The sequence below is a fragment of the Blennius ocellaris genome, assembly GCF_963422515.1.
Source record: "Blennius ocellaris genome assembly, chromosome: 2".
Lineage (NCBI taxonomy): Eukaryota > Metazoa > Chordata > Actinopteri > Blenniiformes > Blenniidae > Blennius > Blennius ocellaris.
The window spans coordinates 11,206,573-11,228,160 of NC_137651.1; the positions used below are offsets into that span (position 1 = coordinate 11,206,573).

Below are 21,588 nucleotides of genomic sequence, written 5' to 3' on the forward strand. Positions count from 1 at the left end.
ATGTGTTGCAGATGATGGCTGCCCATTAACATTACTTGGAGCCGACATACAAATAAAACTGTAATTTGCAATAAAAATACATTTAATGCCTTCCTTTTACTCCATAATCCTTTGGGTAAGATTTATAGTTAGGCCTTTAATATTAATTTCTATTAAATATTACTTCATGAACCTCAACCCAGCCAGTAGAGTCCTGTGAACCCTCCATCTAGTTTAAAAGTGGACATTCATTCTGTTTAGAGGACCACATGGAAACCTTGAACTATTGTGGAGGGCTGCAACAGTAAATCCCCCTGACATTTTGATCCATTGTACCATTTCTGCTCTGCGGCCATCAACTGTTTGGACTCCTGAGGGTTTTGTAATGATTCTTCAGTTATGAAAAATATATAATCTTTCACAACAGAGAAAATTAGGAAAGGTTTGTATTCGCTGACACGAATTAACGCTATAAAATCAAGTTGCCATATAAAAGCAAAGCAGTTGGATTGCATGTGAGGTGCATTAATTTTAATTGGATGGAGAACTTCTGGTCAGAACAATGGCACATTAAAAGCAGAATTCAACTGAGGCTGAAGTTTCAGATAAACACAATTAAAAAACAAACAAACAAAAAAAACCTACCAGTAACAGGGAACTTAATGGGTTGGCTTTAAAAGTAAACTGGTTACTGCAATAACTCATTATTGCCACCAAATGCACAAAGTGGTACTACTTAAATTTTACATTATGCATTTTTACTTTATTTCTGAAAGAAAATTCACTTTTATATCATTTGCCACACTGGTGCATCACCTGAATTAAAAAAATTATAATTAAATTCTCACCAACTGAGTGAATTAAGCAGCTGTTGGTATTGAAACACCTTTGGCTCTGTGAAAGTTAATAGTTTCACGATAATGAACCCAGTGTAAAATATCTTTTAAATTGCAGACTAAAAATTGCAAAAAAAATGCAAATTCATGTTGAAAGACTTCAATAATATGGGAGCTGGAGACTCATTTACATTCCATTTTGTGAGGCGGCAGAAATGAATTCATGATGCCGTAAAACCCCGGGAGGTGTGTGAGAATTGAATGAAATGCAGGCTTTGCATAGACACTTTTTAAATCACACTTAAGTTTTACTATAAACATGAATGCTCAAAAAATGAATATGTACCAACATGTAATCCCCAATCATGTTTTACAAGCACTCAAATTGAACAGGAGACAGTGGAACGCCCAGTACACCGCTGACCCGTCTCCACTGCGTCCGTCTGGATGACCTGCTTTGGAGCGTGACGGTGAAACATCTCGAAAATCGGACATAAAAATCAAACTTGCAAATTAACCATTGCTAGACAGTATTTTTTTTTGACATCGGTATTATTAACATGAATCTGTACAGCTCGAGGACATACAAAAGAATGTTTCAGTGACTGAAAAACAAAACTTAAATCATTGACAATATTAATATATTTATATTAATACCAACAAGGCTGTTATTTTTTTTTCTTCTTTTTTTTTTTTTTGTTCGAGTTTAGAACATTAACCATTTGTTTAAAATTGAGGGTAGTAGTCATTTGTCTTATAGGTAGCATCCTGCAGGGTGGACTTTCTGGCTTCCAGTCGCCGCCTCCCGCCTTCTAGTGTGGCTCAGTGTCTTTTCCAGTTTCCTCCAGCACCGCTCACCGGTTGTCAGGTAGCCCCAAAAGCATGACGCTCACATGGAATGAAAAGAAAAAAATTCACAAGGAATCTACACAAAGAACAAAAGTTGCACTTGGCCTCTTCATTCCCCGTTTATATGGAAAAGAAAGAAAAAGAAAAGCAAAAAAAAAAAAATGTAGTACAACCGAGACCTGTTCCCAATCGCGACATCTACTCCGAGACATGGTAACCCTCCGAAAAAAATCTTACAGAATACAGTACATCACGTTTTGTTTTACTTCACTTGAACTGCAAAACGAGAGGGCAGGGATGGGCGGGGAACAGAAGAAAGAATTTTACCAAGTCTACACTGGTTACCAGTTTCCGTCTCCACACAGAAATCAGAACAGTTGAACTGCTTTTTTTTTTTTTTGTTTTGTTTCTTTGTTGTTTTTTTTGTCACGCCGCGTCCATAACAGCTAAACGACGACGACTCCCCTCCCTGCCTAATTTCCACAAGTCCTCTTCACCCCTGCAGTGAGAGTCCAGGAGGAAGATGAGGGCAGGGGCCTCGTTTTAATCGTTTTTCTTCTCCCCCTCTGGTTTGTCTGTGATGGCAGCGGGGGCGCCGCCGTCGGCTACAGGAGTGGAATCTGCCGTGTTGTCCGGAGTTTGCTCCACCCCGCTGGTCCCAAACTCATTGACCCTGTTGGGATCCACTCGGTAGATCCAGCGCTGGTACAGGTAGATGAAAAACACCACATCTGGAGGAGGAGGAGGAGGAGGGGCAGAGGTTAGACCAAGCTGCTTTATTGAACCAATCAAACAGTGCACATTTACTGTTCAGTTAAAGCTGAATATGTTCAGAATGCAAACTTCGAATTTGATGAGAAATATATATGTATCCGTCTTGGTTGGTTGTACTGTGCGAGTCTTAAAAGCTTCTAAACTTCTATTTCTACCTCCTGGTGGTAGAGTTAGAACTTTTGCAGCATCCTCACACGTTATTCCTGAATTTTCCAAAAGGTTTGATGTGCTTTTTGAGTGCGTGCTTGTGACGGTGGAGGACGAGTGAGGCACCAAAAATCCGGCAGGGGGAAAACGATTTTGAAAAAAAAAGGACTCCTAGAATTAGTAATCTCTTTGCTTTGAATCTTTAAGAAGCGGGCAGAAAGAACAAGCCCTGGCTGTGCTGCGTGAGTTCTGGGTGAAATCGACATATTTGGCACTAGGTGGCGTCAGGTGACTGAAAGTTAATCATGCAGTGAAGGTCAGTATTCACATGAGTCCAGCAAAACCAGCTGGACTTCTGTATTATACTGACAGATGAAGATAAAAGTAATTATATGCTTGATAACTCTGTAAGCATTCCCCTCCTCCTGCTGCAATCATTACAAAAAAATGCAAAATATGGACAAGGTCGTACCATCTCTGAGGCATCCTATCCTGTACATCATGGGCATCTTGATGACGAAGGCGAAGAGGTCGTCAATAAAAGTATTGAGGGCCTTGTAGGTGAGCATCCTCCACGGGAGGTGGGCAACAGATTTCATTTTGTAGTTGATGAAGAGCTGAGGCGTCATTGTGATAAAACCTAAACACCAAAACAGAGAAGAGGAGAGAAGAGGAGAGGCTGTTGAGTGGTACATAAACAATTTGTCCACTGCAGGCTGTATTTTGGCCAAAAGCCAATATGACTTGAGTGAGTGAGTCGGGATGAGGTCTATTAATATACAGCACATTAGGAGAGGCAAGTGGGAATTGGGTAGGTAACCATGATGCAAGTCTGAAAACATTCGCTGTCGGCGTAACCACTCGGAAACGAGAGTCGTCAAGAGAGACTAAAATAATCTGGAACTTTTTAAACCGAGCTTCAGAACAGATCTACACAAACAGACAGAAAACCCAGCGGACACACTGTGTCAACACGGAGCAAAGTCAACCACACACATAAAGGCTGCAGAGCAAAAAAAAAATAAATGTATTACTTAATTTCAAACTCATGTCCTGATCCATAAAGGTTCATCATCACTTAGTGATCCAACTCATTGACGGGAACAACATCCACTCCTCTGCAGTTCCAGTGTTTCTTTCTGTTTGTTCGATGTATTAAAAGTTACAGAACTTTCAGTGGAGTGAAAACCATTTTCTCTCTACAGCGTCACTCACACACAAATTACTCCTTAAAAGTAACAAACACAGAAGACGGTGACGAGTGTCGCGTGAGAAAAGGGAGTCAAACTCACCAAAGGTTAACAAGAAGCCATAGAGCATGCTTAGTACCCATGAGTACCAGCCTTTGTGCTCCACGTACAATAAGCTGTAGACGGCGTAGCAGCCAAACAGAGGGTAGAGCAGCCACGACAAGTACTTGAAGGCCATCTGTTGACAAGAGAAGAGGAATTATCTGTTAGCTGGTGATCATTGAGAGAGAGCTGTGTTTAGACAATCCATTAACAAACAAACTTACATCGTCGTAGATTTTGGTTGAAGACTGTACATATGTCGACTTGTCTTTGAAGACCAGTCTTGGAATGACGCCTGCAATTTTGTTCTCCCTGTCCAACTGGATAAAGACAACAAGTGGGATGTTGAGTTTGACAAGAAGGTTGGGGAGAGAAATTAAGAGACAAAAGTAATAGAATGGTAGAAATAACAGGATTATGTAGACATCGAAAAGATGACGCACAAACCAAGTGTCAAAAACACACACACACACACACACACACACACACACACACACACACACACACACACACACACACACACACACACACACACACACACACACACACACACACACACACACACACACACACACACACACACACACACACACACACACACACACACACACACACACACACACACACACACACACACACACACACACAAACAAAGCCAATTGTTTCTACTCACTTTGACATCCATGACCTTGGTGATTTTCCACAGGTCGATGAGAAGACCAATGAAGACGCTGACCTGCACCACGAAGTTGGTTTCATTGTCCAGGATGTAGAGCAGAACCACGAGCGACTGAAACACTCCGAATATGATGGAGCGCACCGACAGCCCTTCTAGAGACTGCCTGCTGTTCCAAAACTGGATATCTGAGGAGGGCAGTGGAATCAGAGTCAATGGACCATTCCACCACGTTCTTCTTGTTAAGATAAATTAAAAAAATATATACAGAAAGTCAGAGTTGATTTCTTACCATTCTTGAAGGCAAGGAACTCGAAGATGCTGTGCACAATTGAAACGACAATGGTGAGTCCCAGCAGGTAGGGGTTCGTTTCCAAGAGGGCCACCTGCATGAAGAGAGTTTCAAACTCAAGTTACTGAAGAAGCCTCATGAGAGTCACAACACAGCGAGACTTCAAATGGAAACAAATGGCTTTCAGCTGCAACAGGGACGAGTCGGTAACAAATACGTCCATACAACGGTTCTTACAAACGCGAAAGAGTTAAAAGTGTTTCTTTGGTTGATCGTTTGCTACGGCCATGGCAACATGTATGGTCGACTTGGCTTGTTATTTGCAGCAACCGGGGCCCTTTTCAGATGGGGGACCTTCAATTAGTGAAGTCAAATGACAAAACTGAGTTCCAAAGAGAGGTTTAAATACAGGAATCTGACTTTGCCTGCCTGGGGGGCCATGAACGAGGAGCTTCTGCACAGAGAATACGACTAATTAACCCTTAGTATCTCCATCAAAGCACATAAGTATAATGATTTAAAGCTTCATGTAAAAACAAGCAGTCACCTGAACATTTTAAAATCAAATCTAAAATGACATGCTTGTAATAATGGCAGTATTTCTGTATGAGGTTGGAGATAAAAAATCCAATTACATTTCTACTGATGTTCTGAAACTGCCATCAATTCTACAAGCTTTAATAAACTGACTGACAGGAAAACATTGAGTTTTCAAACTTTTCTCTTGGGGAAACCTTTCCAGTCGATTGGACAATATTTCTGTGACGTGAGGAAAACGTGAGGTGCTCCACTGGTAGCACATTTCAGAAGAAGCTCATCGCAGGATGTTCACATGAAAACTTCTTTGAAATATGAACACACACACACACACACACACACACACACACACACACACACACACACACACACACACACACACACACACACACACACACACACACACACACACACACACACACACACACACACACACACACACACACACACACACACACACACACACACACACACACACACACACACAGCTTCTTTAACTGTGATGTTGTTCTGTACATGTAGGACTCCTGCAAGTAAAACATAAACTAGACTCCAAGACTCTTTCTGCTCGTCTTGCAACACTGAAAATCCAACATTTAGTGTTCCTGAGGTTCTTTCATATTCTCAGTTTGACAACTCAACTGCATCTCGTTCTCACTGGAGGAGATGCTGGTTCTTCAGTAGGAACATCATTTAGATGAAAACAGGATCAAAACTAAAGAGTTTACTGTTCCAGCACAGTGTCAAGTCATGATGGAAAACGCATAAAACCAAGAATTAAAATCAAAAATCTCCCTGCCCCTCAACCACTGACCTTGACAGAGTCCTGGTCTTCATCCGACTGCTCGTAAGTGTCCTCGGGAAGGAAGTTCCAGGGCGAGCGGGCGTTCTGGGCGGCGTAAAGCTGCCAGCGCCACAATGACAGCGGGCAGTAGGCGAGGCGCAACGGGAGCTTCGCCAGGGTGTCGTTGATCGGATAGTAGTCCTTCTGAAGGTTCCAGTAGTCGTTGAAGTACACAATAGGGTAGTAATCGCCACTCACAGCGTCGAACTTAACGTCTAATATTGGACAGGGCAGAAGAGCAGAAATGCCGGGCCTGCGTTACAAGCTACACGTTAACAGGTGCGACGTTGCACTCAGTCGTGGCCGACGCCTTTAGGAAAACATTGACGGGAACTCACGCTGGTCGAGAGGAGGGGGAACGGAGCCTTTGACCCAGGCTGTGTGATCGTCCACCATATTGATGGTGAGGTTGGGGTGCCAGTGTGAGATGATCTCCACTGGACCGTGGCTCTCTGCGCGCTACAAAGAAACACACCCGCAGAGGAATTACAATCTAATATACGTTTGAGAAACAATACAGATGAGTGTGCCGTGTTTTACAATTACGATCATTAACTTTCTTCACTTATTTTTCTTCGGCACACATATTTTTTAGTGAAGACACACTCGGTGCCAGTGAAGAGACGTTTACCTTAATCATCTCGGGATCTGCTTCCGTCTCCCCTGTGAGCAGATTCTTGGTCTTCAGAAACTTCCTTCGCTTGAATTTATTCAGCACTGCAAGAATAAGAATATTAAGAAAACCAATCAGAGACTATCCTTCTACTGGAGTTACAATGTGTGTCTTGCACATCTACTCACTTCTCGATGCATGAACTGTGGCCAGTCTGCGATACTGTCCCTTACGTTTGGGGTCTGGGTGGAACCCACTTTTGGCGAAGTAGACGTGGATGTAAAGAGAACCGTTCTGCTGGACTTGCTGCAAAAATCAAATCAACACAAATATGTATTAAGAGTTTCAAACAAACGCACATCAGCATTGCAATGCCACTCATTTCAAAAGTGGCATGTTGATCCTGCTCTTCCAGCTCCCCGTCTTTAACGCCTCCTTTAAATTTTGCAGCCGCCCACCTCTGGGATGTCCAGCTCCTTATACTGCTCGTAGCATCCGTCGCCGTCGTCCCCTGTGGCCCAGTCTCCATAGACCAGGTCTCTGTGGAACCAGAACAGGGCGTCTGTGTTGTTGAAGTCGGAGAACACCTCCTCCTGGGACACGTACACATAGAGATCCTGCAGGCACGGTGGGAAAAGAAAAAGGTGTTTGTGACTTTACAGCATCAGGAGAGACGGGGATAATTCTGCTAATGTGGAGGGGGAGGGGTGCTTCATTATGTAAATATTTGAGTGGGAGGAGTGTGACACAATGCACATTATGAACATGTCTTGAAAAGAGGACAGACGTGATACCATGAGGGTGTCTTTGGTGAAGAGGTTCCTGCTGGGTACCCGGGGGGCACCGGCTGGAGTGCTCGGGTCCGGGGTGGACGGCCCCCGGCGGAACCAGCTACTGATGGCCCAGATTATGAAGATTCTGGGAGGAGAGAGCGCCGGCAGAGTCAGAGAGACAACCACGATATGGGAAAAACTGTGACTCGAGACACACAGGGCTGCTCCAAAAGGGTTGAATGACATGGAGGATAATCAGATTATCAGAATTCAGTCCATCCAAGTCCACGACATTCAGAAATTAAATTGAAAAACTTTCCTGGCATCACACAACAGTCGTGTGAAAAATGAATTTCAACAAAGTGGTTTGTGTCATACAAAGCAAACCGTAATATTGTCAAATTTGTTTTGCATACATCACATTTAACCTTCCTTTGCGCTCTTGTTTTCATCTAGAAAGGCTGAGCAGTCGTACAGATAAACTATGTCTTACGTCAGTTCATTTCATAAAGGATGATCGTTAACTGAAAAGCAAACGTCTTCGTGTCGTGCAGAACTGGTATAATTCTCTGAGAACACCGACACCTTCAATAGGTGCTGTATTAACTCCATCTTACTGCTGATCTCTCACAGGGAATATCGAGTATGAGACAAATGTGGCTCATTCTACTCTTATCTAAACCTCATTTGCCCGTCAAGCATATTGATGAATCATTTTATCTGCTTTGCTTTGTAAATATCTGGAGCAGTGGTTCACAAAACTGAAGATCTACGACCCTGTTGTTCATTTTGTCTGCTGGGAGGTTGTGAAATCAAGGTTTGCACATGTCGAACCAAACTAAAACACTAAACTCTAGAATCCAGACCAACCCTGGACACAACTTTTTTTTTTTTTACGTCTGGAATTCATGCGTCTTCACTGCCCTGTTTTGGCAAATATGAGGCTTGAGAGGAGGTCTACAGCCTCCCTGAGCGTGAAACTAAAGGGGCTGCAGGGGAGAAAAAGGTTAGAAATCACTGACCGAGACGTTTTTGAAAGTATTGGTTCAGCATGGATGAATTGCAGTACATAGGTTTATTATTATGATACTAAAATGTGCACAAAAACCCCGCCAAAAAACAGCAGCAGACTTGGATTGCAATTTTAAATAGTTAATGATGCATAAAGGTCTTGATTTACTACATGGACCTGTTCTGTGACTCGAGTGACCGGAGACTCATTGTGCAACGTAGAAAAACCAACCGAAGGCTGGTAGTCAAACGAGGTGCCAGAAAAATATTGTGCCGTTCCAGCTTCAAACAAGCTTTAAAAGGAGAATCTGTTAATGCTCTTGTACACCACAAAGTAGATGTGAAGCTTTACAATGTATGACAGGGAGGAAACTGGGGGGAAAAAGTAGTGCTGCCACTTACATCATCTTTCAGTCCTGATGCTCAGATTATATTTAAGAGCCAAATTTGTCTGTGGAGTCTGGAGTTCACTGATATAGTGTAAGTGAGTGAATATATCAGATCGAGCTCTAAAATAAGACGTGGAACCAGGCTTCTGTGTTTCACAAAGCCATTAGATATTAAATTGAAAACATAGACAATATATCAGACGGTTAAAACAAAGACAATTTATGATTTCATTGAAAACAGTCACCCAAGTTTACATTTGTTGGCAGCCAATGCCTCTGGGATGTCTTGGGTCAGGGCCAAAGAGAGGCTGGTTAAGACACAACCCCAAAATTAAACGGTCTTCTCTGAGCCAAAGCTCATTTAAAATGGAACTGCGGCAAAACGGGAAACTGTGCTGGTGTCGGATTAATCAAAAATGTGAAAGTCTTCTGGAAACTGCAAGAGCTGCGTGATGCAGACGAAAGAGAGAAACAAACCCGCCGGCTTGTTATGAGCGCACAACTCAAAAGCTCTCCAACAGAGTAGGGTTGCATTACAGCCTTTTTTTTTTTTTTTTTAAAACAGGACTATATATAGAGGTCTTCGAAAAACTATGTATTCCCATTCAGACAACATCCTTCTTTAGACGACGCCTGCAAAATTCAGCAAGAGATCTTGAGACCAGAACCTGCATCCCAGGTGGGGAAATCCAGGTGATAAATCTCGTCTCTAGTCCAAAGCCCTCAAAAGTAGAAACCTCTGGTTCATCGTAAATGGGACATTTCTCTTCCCAAAGTAAAGCAGCTGCTCTCTACATTAATACCGTTGGACATCAAGTGAGAAGAGACGATTGTCCACAGTGGTAAACATTGGCTAATCTCGTCAGGTGCGCCAAGAGACCCTGATCCACCAGTTTGTCTCAATTCACTTGTGTTTACTGTCCATCGGAGGAAGACGCCTCTCCATTTTTTTTATAGCGTTGTGAGACTTTTATCTCGTATAAGAGGATTGTTTGTGACATTTGCAAATCACTGCATTCTGTTTTTAACTGCATCTTAGACATTATCTGAAGATTTTGGAGGTGGGATTGTTGATCATATTAGAAATCCTCCTGAGTGAACCTTTGTTAACGGCAATTCTTTTTTTTTTTTTCTGAAACTGGAGCAACAGAAATGGAAACAGATGTTTGAGCTGGCTTACTTTTGACCAAAAAAAAAAAATTGAAAACAGGCGCAGCGAGGCTTTCGACTTTGTGTAGAAAAGCCAAAAGAGAGTGAACTTAAAGTGAGGTGAATAGTTTTTTTTTGCTTGCTACTTTTTATTTGGACTTTCACACCAAGATGCAATTATATTTTCTACTCATCATGGGACTGAAGTATCCGAGTAGACTTATTTTTGCGAATATAAATAAAACAAAAAAAGGCTCCCAACCTGAAGAGAACTCCTTTAATGACCTGCCATGCATTCGGTGCTTGTTGTGGCTGCTGCTGCTGAGGGTCTTGTGCGTTTCCAGCCGTCGCCACGGCCTGGCCATCTGTCGTCGCAGCCGTCCCATTGCTGCTCACCTACAAGCAAACACACACACACACACGGTTAGTGTTACCAAAGAAAGTTACAGTGATGATGCAGTAGTTGCACCGAGTAATAATGGACGTTAATGAAAAACAAACAGCAGAACTGGCAGTGGGACAGAGCTCTTCATTTGGTGCCTCTGTGAATCCACAAGGTTTTTCTAAACATAAAAGCGATGGTGGTCTAACTTTAATTAAGTTGCAAGTGATTAATCTTCATTGTTCAATCACTAAAAAGGTAAAATTAAAGTGACAGAAAGATAGATCACGTGAGCGCACAAAATGGACAATAACCTTTGTGTTTTAAGCACTGTCACAAACCACTTCTATCAATAAGTTATAAAAGTGAGTCTTCTTTTTGCGGTTAAGTAAATATGACAATGTGTTACTAGACTCTGCTAACAAGACCAGACATTTTACCAGACAAGAACAGGAGCGAGACATGGAGGTCCAGACATTAAACACAGGCACTGGAGAAAAGCTTTCACATTCGACTAAATACAACAGAATTGGAGAGCATGACAAAAATATTTTAAGAAATATCTCAAAATTACCTGGACAAAATAAGCATGGAAGCTGCCTTGATTTGACACTAACAGTACCAACGTTGATGAAAATGTAAAAAAACGGACTGACTACAATTTAATCAACCATTATGGCTTCTTCACGCGAGAACATTCTCAGATCTGAAGCTGATCCTTGACAAAAGTTCAAACAATAATCTTGTGACAGGAAGTGGTATTACAAGACTGACTCAGCTGTGGCTAACCGATTAGCATTTAACGTCCCTAGATTTTCCCCACACCTTTCCAATGATTCTCTTGCAAGTTATGTTTGACTAAAAACATATTACAGCAAGTATTTACAAATATTTCTTTTAGTGGCCAACACTGAGCGTCATTAAGAACTATAAAGAGCTGACAAAATCTGCTCATATAATCCGTCAGCCGTTCGCGTAATATTGTCATTTCCACCTTCCACAGCTTCAGCGTGTCCGTGTCGCCGCCCACCCCTCCAGCAAGGCCACATTCTATTCAAGTAACACAATAGAGAAGCACATGCCAAGTCATGAGACTCATTCACTATCTAAACATCTAATCTCCCCTGTTGTCACCAACACAAGAGGGGTCAGTGGTTGACCTCTAGAAACAAACACCACTTGGGTTTTTCTGTTGAGCCCAGCTATTGTCGGTAGATCCTGGACACGACCAAACCCGACAAATAAAGTAAAGACTTGAGATAAACCACTGGCCAGGCAGCATCATAAATGGGAGCATTTCAAGGGCGCAAAGTGGGGCAGAAACGGGGCTATTCATCCTCACTGCCCTGTCCTGCTGTATTAAAATAGACGCAATCTCCTCATCGGAGACATGGATCTCAAACTTCCAGGTGGTATCATAGTGTAATAATCAGTTCAGATTACTTGTATGGTCAATAAATGAAATTGGGCCATCTCTTCCAGGTAAGGACAATAATTTACCGTTCACTTACGCTTAACAGGATTAATAATTAACCATCAATGCCGGGTTCAGAGCGAATACTTTACAGCAGGACCATTGTGTTGTGCAGCGTTAGGATTGGGAAACAGTTCAAAGAAGTCAATTGTTCACAGAGAGTCAGAAACTACTCGGTGGCAATGTTTTGTCAGGTATAAGAATAAATTCTATTGCAGGAAACTCAAACAAGCACAAAGCTTCAATAACCAACCATACAGAATTGTCCTTCCACATTCATGAATACCAGAAATGCAAACAAAATTAATTTGTATTGTGTTGACGCCTGTGAAGTCAGCGATACAATTTTCAAATGCTCACAGAAAGATCGGCTGTGATTGGCCTCCCTAATAAAGTGACTAACACATCCTGGCAAACATTTTAAAATAAAAGAAAGACCAGGTGCATGTTGTACCTTTGCCCTAGTTTCTACCGGGCGGATATTTGCATGAAAAATTTAATCATAGCGCAAAGGTACTGCTCACCTTGAACATAAACCTCTGATAAATCAAATTCTTGAAGACCAAGTAAAGCCATGGACATTTATATACATCAGAAACAGTACTTAAAAATCTGTAAGAGCTTTTGCCTATTTTTCTTTACTTCCAAACAGTTATCATATATATATCATACAATGCTGAATTTTATGCTGGTCAATGATTTCCATCGCAATCTCAGGACAATTAAGAAAAAAACAAAACTGATTTGGTTGCTTAAGAAATAGTAAACAATAAGCTCAATAAGAAAGAAATGCATTTGCAGCCCCAGGCTGACCTACATTGCTTAATTGTATTTTAAGCAGTTGAATGCAGGTCCACTTCGGACAACATATAATAAAGGAAGGACCAAAGTGAACACAGAGTAAATCAGAAAATGACATAACATGTTATTCAACACAGGGGGGGGGAATTAGTTGCAAAAATGTCACTTCGGTTAAAAAAAATAAAAAAAATAAATTTGGTGATGAATTTTGGTCATGGTTCATTGCATAAATACTAGTGTGTGGATCTTCTTGGGCTCGAGGAGTGATGACTCACGGTGACCTCGTGATGAGAGCTGGTCACAGTGGAAAATAATTGCCAGGATGCCTCACAATTAGCAGGACATTGTGTAAAGTTAACAACATGTTACTGTACGGCGACATGCGATGCGTCCGGTCCGTCTCGCCGGTCCGTTTCGTGGAATAACCTATCGCTCCTGTGAAGAATTGATAAAAAAAAAAATAAAAAAAAAACTCGTGTTCCTCCTGTAATACGAAAAGGAGGAGCTGGGAGTTGCCGGCAGGTGGGGAATGTGTAAGAGCTGCTGAGACTGGCCTGGCTCCGGTTCAGGCCTCGCCATGTCTCCCTGACACACTGCAGCAGACAGCTGCCTCACACCGACACAACTTGGGAGTCAACTTCACCACCCGCCCGGGGTTCACGGTTACCCGTCCTTTTTCCAGGCGGGGTTTCACTGGCGTCCCTCCGTACCACCGCTGGGCTAACCGTGGTGGTGGTGGTGGTGGTGGGGGGGGGGGGTTTGGAGACACACCGTGAACGACAGGAGGGGGTCGTTTTAAAACCAACCGGCACTGACAACGTCACTGAGGCTCATGTAACGAGCGCTAACACGTTACAGACCGGGGGGGGGTCGCTCACACCGTCCCCCCGACAGGACAAGCGGGACTCCCTCGGCTGGACGTAAGGAGCTAGAGAGGGCAGTAAAGGTGTCATTCATTTTACCTCGCCGTTGCTCACGGTGGCTTGAGTTGCTTCGCTCTCCTGCGTCGCCATCTTTCCTCGTCTCTATCGCGCACACGCCACACCGTGACCGTGCTGCTGGCTGGGAGCTGGTCTTAGTCTCGCGAGAGGTCAGCCGTGAGTCGCGTCATCGCAGTGACGTAGGAGCCTCACGTCAGTGATCAACAGCAGCAGATCCGAGAGGAACTTGAAACAACGGTTTTATAAAGTTTTTGTTCAGTCAATAGCCCCATTTGTTGTTTCTGCATTTAAAGAGGCAATAGATAAATAAGTATTGCCACCAACTCTTCATCAAGGTCTTATTAAATTGATCCCCTGAACAAAAAAAAAGAAGAGAAATTGAGTATCAAAATCTATTAAATAATCATGCAGAGATATTTGCCATGGTCTTTGCTAAAAGATTAAAATCAGGACTGGATTATCTTATACCTTTAATAACACACAGCTAATTTCGGATATGATTGATGATAATCAATACATTTTGGACAACAGCTTTTATCTATTTGTCAATTTTAACAAAGCTTTTGACACAATAAGCCACAGATTTAGTTTAAAAACTAAATTCGTTTTGGTTTAGGAACCTTTTCTTGTGAGCCATTAAAATGCTGTATAAAGATTGTAATAGCGTTATTGGACTCGCTCACAGTGCAATTCCTAGATGTTATATGTCGTGGAATACGACAAGCATGTCCACTTAAGTCTCTTGTTTCATGGATGGATTTTAGATGTACAGCTTTTATTTGTATGAATTTATTGATTGATTTTATGATGCCTTGATGGGTTGGCATTTTTAATTCTCATTGGACCTACAATTACATCAAATTAAATACAGTTACAATGACAATAAAGATTATATTCTAGTCAGTCCAGCAGCTGTCATAAATCCTGCTTTTCAAATGTTAAGAAATGTTTTGTTTGAAATGTTTATGAGCCAGGGATGAAAACCTTTTTGGCCCAATCTTAGATTTGAAGGGGACTTCCTATATAAATAAGTTCCACTCTGCTTGAGCAAGCTACAGCAATATGTCCCTTTCTTTTTTTAAATCTTTACTGTTAAATGTCATTTTTCACTAATGGTGCAGCTTTGCAATATATGTGTTCAAACACAATACAGCAAAGTATGGATAGCAGGTAAGTTATATATAAGGATGTATTTGCATGTTGCATTAAATTTTGTTAGACAAGCCCTGGTTTAAGTCTGTTATGCTTATGGAGCTTTTCTTTGTGAAGTGTGCAATTTCTTAATGCGTGTGTGGAGGTTTTCTCTCGATACTTTTCTTCTCACGAAACATTAACTTGAGGTAAATTAGTGAGGCCAAAGTGGTAAAGATGGATGGATCGGTGAACTGATTAGACAGCGTTAAACTAACACAAGAGGAAAAAAAGAATGCAAAGTAAATCAGTTGTAACTCTAAAAAAAAACATCAGTGTCGTGGCAAAAAAGGTTTTATTTTGAAGTGTTACCCTTTGGCACATAGTAACATCAGCATTTCAGAAAACAACAGAAAAGTTTGACTTTTGAAAATATTTTTTAATGTTTGGGAATGATATGACAAAGAAAATAATTAAGTACATTTCCTCTGGGAACTCTGGAAGACAAAGGAAGCATTTGTTCGATCGGTAACATAAATCCCAACATAAATAAGGCAAACCGTTTGAACTGCTCACGGACGATGAAGGAGAGTTTGATCCTTTTTACGATTACGCTTTTCAAAATCTTAAATTGGCAGAAAACTATGTCTCTCCAAAAGTATACATCTGAAAGTATAATTGCACTACAGATGTGAAATGAGTCTTTTTAGAAGTCAACACCTCATAACCTGCCATGTTTGAACAAACAGATGTGTGTTGAAAAGACATTACAAAATTAAATGGGTTATATTGGCAGAACTTGATTCACAGTTTGTTTTTTCTTCTTTTAACAATCCCAATTAACTATGACTTTAAACTATTCAATTTGCTTTTTGGGGCACATTTTCACCTCCAGTTTAATGTTATTGAGTAACTCCTGTGCAGTTGCAGATACTTACCGGAACGCAACAATTTGACATTGAAGTTGAAAGTTTAAAAACAAACAAAAAGGGAGGTCAAATCTGACCTTGAAGTTATAAATTGTAAACATGTTTTAGTGCTTCGATGTAAGCAGGACATATCTAAGTGCAGGCAATGTAATTTTTAACAGGGAACTCAGAAAAAAAAAAAAAGTGTTTTTCCATCCTACAATCCGACAGTGTTTATTTTCAACATATAAATGAAGAATATGCTGTTTTCAACATTTCAGCCAGAGGATGAAGTTTGTACCTGGAACTTTGAAGGATTGAAGAGTATATAGAATATGATTGATAAAGTTTTTAATTCCATTTTTAGTCAGATTTTTGTATAATAGTTGTTATTAACAACCACTTTTTTGGGGGGGTCTAACTGTGTCTGGGTGAAACTCATGCCACACCTTTCTCTTAGTAATTTGAGGAAATATTCCATTTCAGATTGTTAACAGGCTGTTGCATTAAACAGAAGACTCTTCATGAGAATGAAAGCAGTAAAAGAAATGTGCGTGGAGCAAGTGATGAAGCTCCTCCTCTGTGAATATTCTGTGGTATTATTAAAGCCCGATACTCACCAGTGTCATGTTGCGCAAAGTTACAGAAAAGAAATGTTCGGCCACAGTGCCTTCAGAGGATGTCTTCCATTGAAAATCAAAAGTACAATACAATACGACTCCATCCTTAGTGAGAAGAGAACGGCTTAGCGCTTGAACGTCACGACACAACTGATTCTACATCTCGTCTAAATCGTACTCCTCCTCCGGGAAGTCTCCCACTGCCACATTCAAGGGCTTTACAAACCCGCCGTACTTGTTCTCACATTCAAAGTACTGCTTCCCTCCAACACTGTGGAAACAAAGTAAAAACATTTTTTTTAATTAAATTTAAATTAATACAGAAAGCTTAGCATCAAAATCAAGAACATCTTTCAGTTTGGAAGTGCTGAAGGACCAAAGTGTGAACTTACGTTCCGTCGTGTTTTCCAAGGGGCTCGTCGTACTTCACACCAATCCAGGGGCCTGGCTTGAAATCTGTCGTACCTGCAACAACCAACACTGATCTTCAAGTCGTCGGACCTTCAAGCTGACATTTTAAAAGTCTTCAACACGTCAGCGTCCGACACACTTCACACGGACGGCCAAACCACATCTGAATCATGAGTGATGAGCGACAATACCGCCACCCCAACCGACCCGGTGTGCACGTAATGTTACTTTAGTGACATCATCAGCAAGTAACCAAATGGTGACCGTCACTTTGCTGACAGATCTGCTCCTCTTGCTCATTGTAACTTCTTTTGTAATAAGACATTGCTCCAAATTGATTTGAAGCTCATTTTAGCCACACGAGGTGTTTTTAATCTACAAAATGAAAGCTCCTAAATTAAAGAGCCGAAGAAAGCCCACTTGGATCAGAAAATGAGTAACTCCCATCCAGAATAGATGCTCTCAAAGTGGCGATTAAAACATAAAGAAAGAAACTGCTGCATTTAAGATTGGGTGACGGGCCAAAGTCAACCAGATTGAGAACAGCCTGTTCTGCTGGAGTGATAATCAGTAGAATGTCCCGAATAAATGTACATGCTAAGCTTTAGCCACACTCACCGACAAACATGACGGTGCCAAGCTTCGTGGGTTGCCCAGGGACCTGCACTTTGCAGCGGTTGCCAACTGAAATGGCCTCAGCAGCAGCCTCCTCTTCTTTCATTCGAGCAGCCAGAGCCTCCTTCTTCTTGGCCATTTCCTCCTCGTTGTAGTGACCGACTTGTTGTTTCTTCATGAAGGCCCTCGCTGACTCTGAAGCAAAGGCAATTCATTGTTAAAATAAATAAACACATAGTGAAATGCTACGATCTTCTATTAAGTTTAATTGGTTTGAATTTTTTAGAACCTGCCCATGGAAATTCTCAAAACTTAAAACTGATAATAAAATTAATCCTCTTGCAATATCCAACAACACACATAATTGCAAAACATTCAAATACGACTTGCGAGGATTTTTGTGATACAAACTAATACTGTCAAACACAGTATAGTTTTTTTTTTCTAATGTAATGTTAAATCACAATTTTTCTCACATTTTTTAAGATAATTGCATTAATCAGACAGGGGCCAGACACTGTGGTTATCATATTATATGAAATACTAAAAAGCACAATTGCATCTTTATTCAAATCTATTGCAACATATTACTTAGTTTGTCAATAAACTAAGTGATGAGCAAGTTGCCAAATATGCCTAAAAGGATTGCCTAAAATGTGTTAACAAACAAACTGGATGTATACGATCTGAAGACGCAGGTCTCATTGGTCAGAGATGTTTCCCTAAAAAAGATCCTTGCTGGAAGAGAAATACATGACAGACTGTACCTGTTCTCTTATTGTAAGCCTCATCTGAGAGCTCAAATTTATCGACTTTGGAGACGTCGGTGAACTCTCCAAGCTGACCCCCACTTCTGTCAATGACCTGCACAAGAAGACGACAAACACACACCTTAGATCTGCTTCAACACAAATATACATCAACTTCAGAGAAGCAAACCAGACCATAAAAAAGTGTTTGGTTTTCTGTTAAATCTGATTTAAAATCTCCAGCAACCAAGTTACTTTTCATTAGCCAGTGCAAACACAACAAAGCTGACATCTGGATCTTCATTCACACACTACAAACTTTGAACATTAACAATAACCTGTGAAGAAAAACGCTCCATTCCACACACTTGTGCGAACAACAACTACAGAAAAATATTTAGAGCGACGGTACATACGTGTATTCTGCAGTCATCGTCCACAGGGTAAGAGCCTAGTAAAGCGTCGTTGTCGTCCATCTTTTGAAGGAACTCGTCAGAAACACTGAATAACTCCAGGTCCATAAAGGACGGCGGGGCGCCCACGATCATCTCCAAGTTTACCTAAATGCAATGTGGCAAAAGCAGTAGATGTAATGCAACACTTCATCTAATTCTACTTTTAATACAAGGGAGCTGTGGAAGAAATCCATAAAAAGGAAAGTCTTGAGTTCAATTAAATGTGGACAGATTCAATTACACTCACTACCAACAATTCTGATTTATCTTTATGTATGATATGTAAAAATATCAAACAAGAGGAAGGGTAATGTTGAAAGAGCTAAAACGGGTGTTTTCCCATTCAGAAATGCAACTAAAACTTTGGTATGAATAGAAAAACGACATCTCGAATCCGTCGTCATTCTGTAGGTTTTGTGGTTCTGAACCATTTTTCATTTGCAGGTTTCCTCGCATCATAAAGCTGTGAGTTTAAGGGTCTGTTTCTGGTTTGCATTAACATGCAGAAATCACTGCCAGCTCAATACGTGTTCAGATTCTATCTCAATGCTGAGTGAGCAGATGTAATCATTAAAATGTTGCCAAATTTTGTAGAAAGTTTTCAAGAAACCCTGAAGGGAGAACCTGATCCACTGAAACACATGTTAACACCAGGTGCAAATGGGCTAAAAAAAAAAAAAAAAAAAAGCTGCATGTTGGCAGAAAAGACCAGTGTTGTCCATCCATACTATACTCTTTATGTATATTGTACGGTGGCCCTGAAGTGCAAACCACAACAACAAATCAGTAAACACAACAACAAATTGAAAAACACAACTGCAAATTGAAAAACACAACACAAATGAAAAAACACAACTGCAAATTGAAAAACACAACTGCAAATTGAAAAACACAACACAAATGAAAAAACACAACTGCAAATTGAAAAACACAACAACAAATTGAAAAACACAACTGCAAATTGAAAAACACAACAACAAATTGAAAAACACAACTGCAAATCAAAAAACACAACACAAATCAAAAAACACAACACAAATCAAAAAACACAACTGCAAATGAAAAAACACAACACAAATGAAAAAACACAACTGCAAATCAAAAAACACAACACAAATGAAAAAACACAACTGCAAATCAAAAAACACAACACAAGTGAAAAAACACAACACATTAACTTAAACGGAAAAGGTAGGAACCAGTTGGCAGAAAGAGATATCGCTGTTTGGACGACGGGACTCTGCCACTTTATGAACCGGAAGTCATTTCACTTGTGGCGCGTTTGGATTTGAGAGGAGAAAATACCAAGGAACAATGTTTTGTCCAAGCTGCGGGAAAGAGTTGGTGGAGGAGTCACCAAACTTTTGCAGCAGCTGTGGCAAAAGTTTGGTGACTCCTCCACCAACTCTGCGATATCTCTTTCTGCCAACTGGTTCCTACCTTTTCCGTTTAAGTTAATGTGTTGTGTTTTTTCACTTGTGTTGTGTTTTTTGATTTGCAGTTGTGTTTTTTCATTTGTGTTGTGTTTATTGATTTGCAGTTGTGTTTTTTCATTTGTGTTGTGTTTATTGATTTGCAGTTGTGTTTTTTCATTTGTGTTGTGTTTTTTGATTTGCAGTTGTGTTTTTTAATTTGTGTTGTGTTTTTCGATTTGCAGTTGTGTTTTTCAATTTGTTGTTGTGTTTTTCAATTTGCAGTTGTGTTTTTTCATTTGTGTTGTGTTTTTCAATTTGCAGTTGTGTTTTTCAATTTGTTGTGTTTAGTGATTTGTTGTTGTGGTTTGCACTTCAGGGCCACCGTAATATTATGCACATTTTGAATAAAGGGGCCATTTTTAACCGAATAAAACACGAGGGCCAACTTGAAAAAACAAAAACAAAAACACTGGAACTGCATTGTTTTTTAATAATGGGATGGAGAGCTCGTCATGTGGACTCCAAAGTCCATAGGTGTGAGTTGAATAACTTAGACAATAACATAGCCAAATGGGGAAAGGAAAGGGGAGAAAGCTCACCTTCAGTTCTGCTACACTGATCCCTCTCTTGAACCTGCGCTTCGACTGGAAGGAGGTGACGGTGCTGGTGAGGCGCACGTCCACGAAGGGACTGGAGATTATGGTCACTCCGCTGTCCATCGCCCAGTCTGTTTAATGGGTCAAACACTGAAAGAAAAAACACACACACACATATATATATATATATATATATATATATATATATATATATAGTGACACCACGTCTGATGCTGCAACTGAAAGTTTGTAGGAAAGCTGATGATGACAGTCAGGGGGGTTTCCCATGTTTTGACATTAGGTGTGTTCCAGTGTTAAAGACAAACATTTCGTATCATTTTCGTTCGCGTACGACGGTAAACTGAGCGTTTCCGTCCCGTTTTTAAGGCGTTAAGTGTGATCCATTGACTTGACCCGCCACACGCCGTTAGCTGTTCGCAGGCTAACTACAGCAAGCAGTCACGTTGGACCCACTGAGGACTTCATGCTAGGTTGCTATAGTTACTTACATGTGTCTCTATTGTCCTGTTTTCTGAAAAATCCAAGTGAAACCCCGTCGACTTTGTCCCTGCAGCTATAATCAACCAGAAGAATCCATGACTTGACAATCGAAACGGTTGGAACGATTCACGAGGCTTCGCTGTTGTTGTGAGCCACGACAAAAAAAAAATATATATCCAACTTCCAATTCCTGCTACGCCCAGCTCTGGAAGGTTCCACCCGCCTGCTCGCTGGATGCAGCCAATGAAATCGAAGAACACAAAGATTTAACCAATCGGCATCAAGATACGAAAGAGGGCCCAGTGGAAACGCCTTCTCGCTGTAAATTGACAGGATCATGTACCAATCAGCGGACAGCAATGGGGCGACACCTTCGAGAGCCATCGAGGTCTCGTGTATTACTGAGATAACATCCATACAAAAGAAAA

General features: G+C 40.9%; 2 protein-coding genes across 2 annotated transcripts; both read right to left on the reverse strand.

The window, feature by feature from the left end:
* Positions 1-653: 653 nt before the first annotated feature.
* clptm1 (CLPTM1 regulator of GABA type A receptor forward trafficking) lies at positions 654-13,875 on the reverse strand. Its single transcript, XM_080503720.1, has 14 exons — positions 13,781-13,875; positions 10,424-10,557; positions 7,634-7,757; positions 7,298-7,456; positions 7,028-7,145; positions 6,858-6,943; positions 6,565-6,685; positions 6,197-6,441; positions 4,846-4,939; positions 4,551-4,741; positions 4,102-4,197; positions 3,878-4,013; positions 3,058-3,225; positions 654-2,395 (listed from the first exon to the last, which is right to left on the reverse strand). The coding sequence occupies exons 1-14, from the start codon at positions 13,829-13,831 to the stop codon at positions 2,208-2,210; spliced, it is 1,911 nt and encodes a 636-aa protein (XP_080359846.1). The 5' UTR covers positions 13,832-13,875; the 3' UTR covers positions 654-2,207.
* Positions 13,876-15,238: 1,363 nt separating this feature from the next.
* On the reverse strand, positions 15,239-21,347 carry tbcb (tubulin folding cofactor B). The gene is made up of 7 exons (XM_080503306.1): positions 21,169-21,347; positions 20,663-20,809; positions 18,610-18,753; positions 18,212-18,308; positions 17,448-17,639; positions 16,811-16,883; positions 15,239-16,689 (listed from the first exon to the last, which is right to left on the reverse strand). The coding sequence occupies exons 2-7, from the start codon at positions 20,780-20,782 to the stop codon at positions 16,575-16,577; spliced, it is 741 nt and encodes a 246-aa protein (XP_080359432.1). The 5' UTR covers positions 20,783-20,809; positions 21,169-21,347; the 3' UTR covers positions 15,239-16,574.
* Positions 21,348-21,588: the final 241 nt, after the last annotated feature.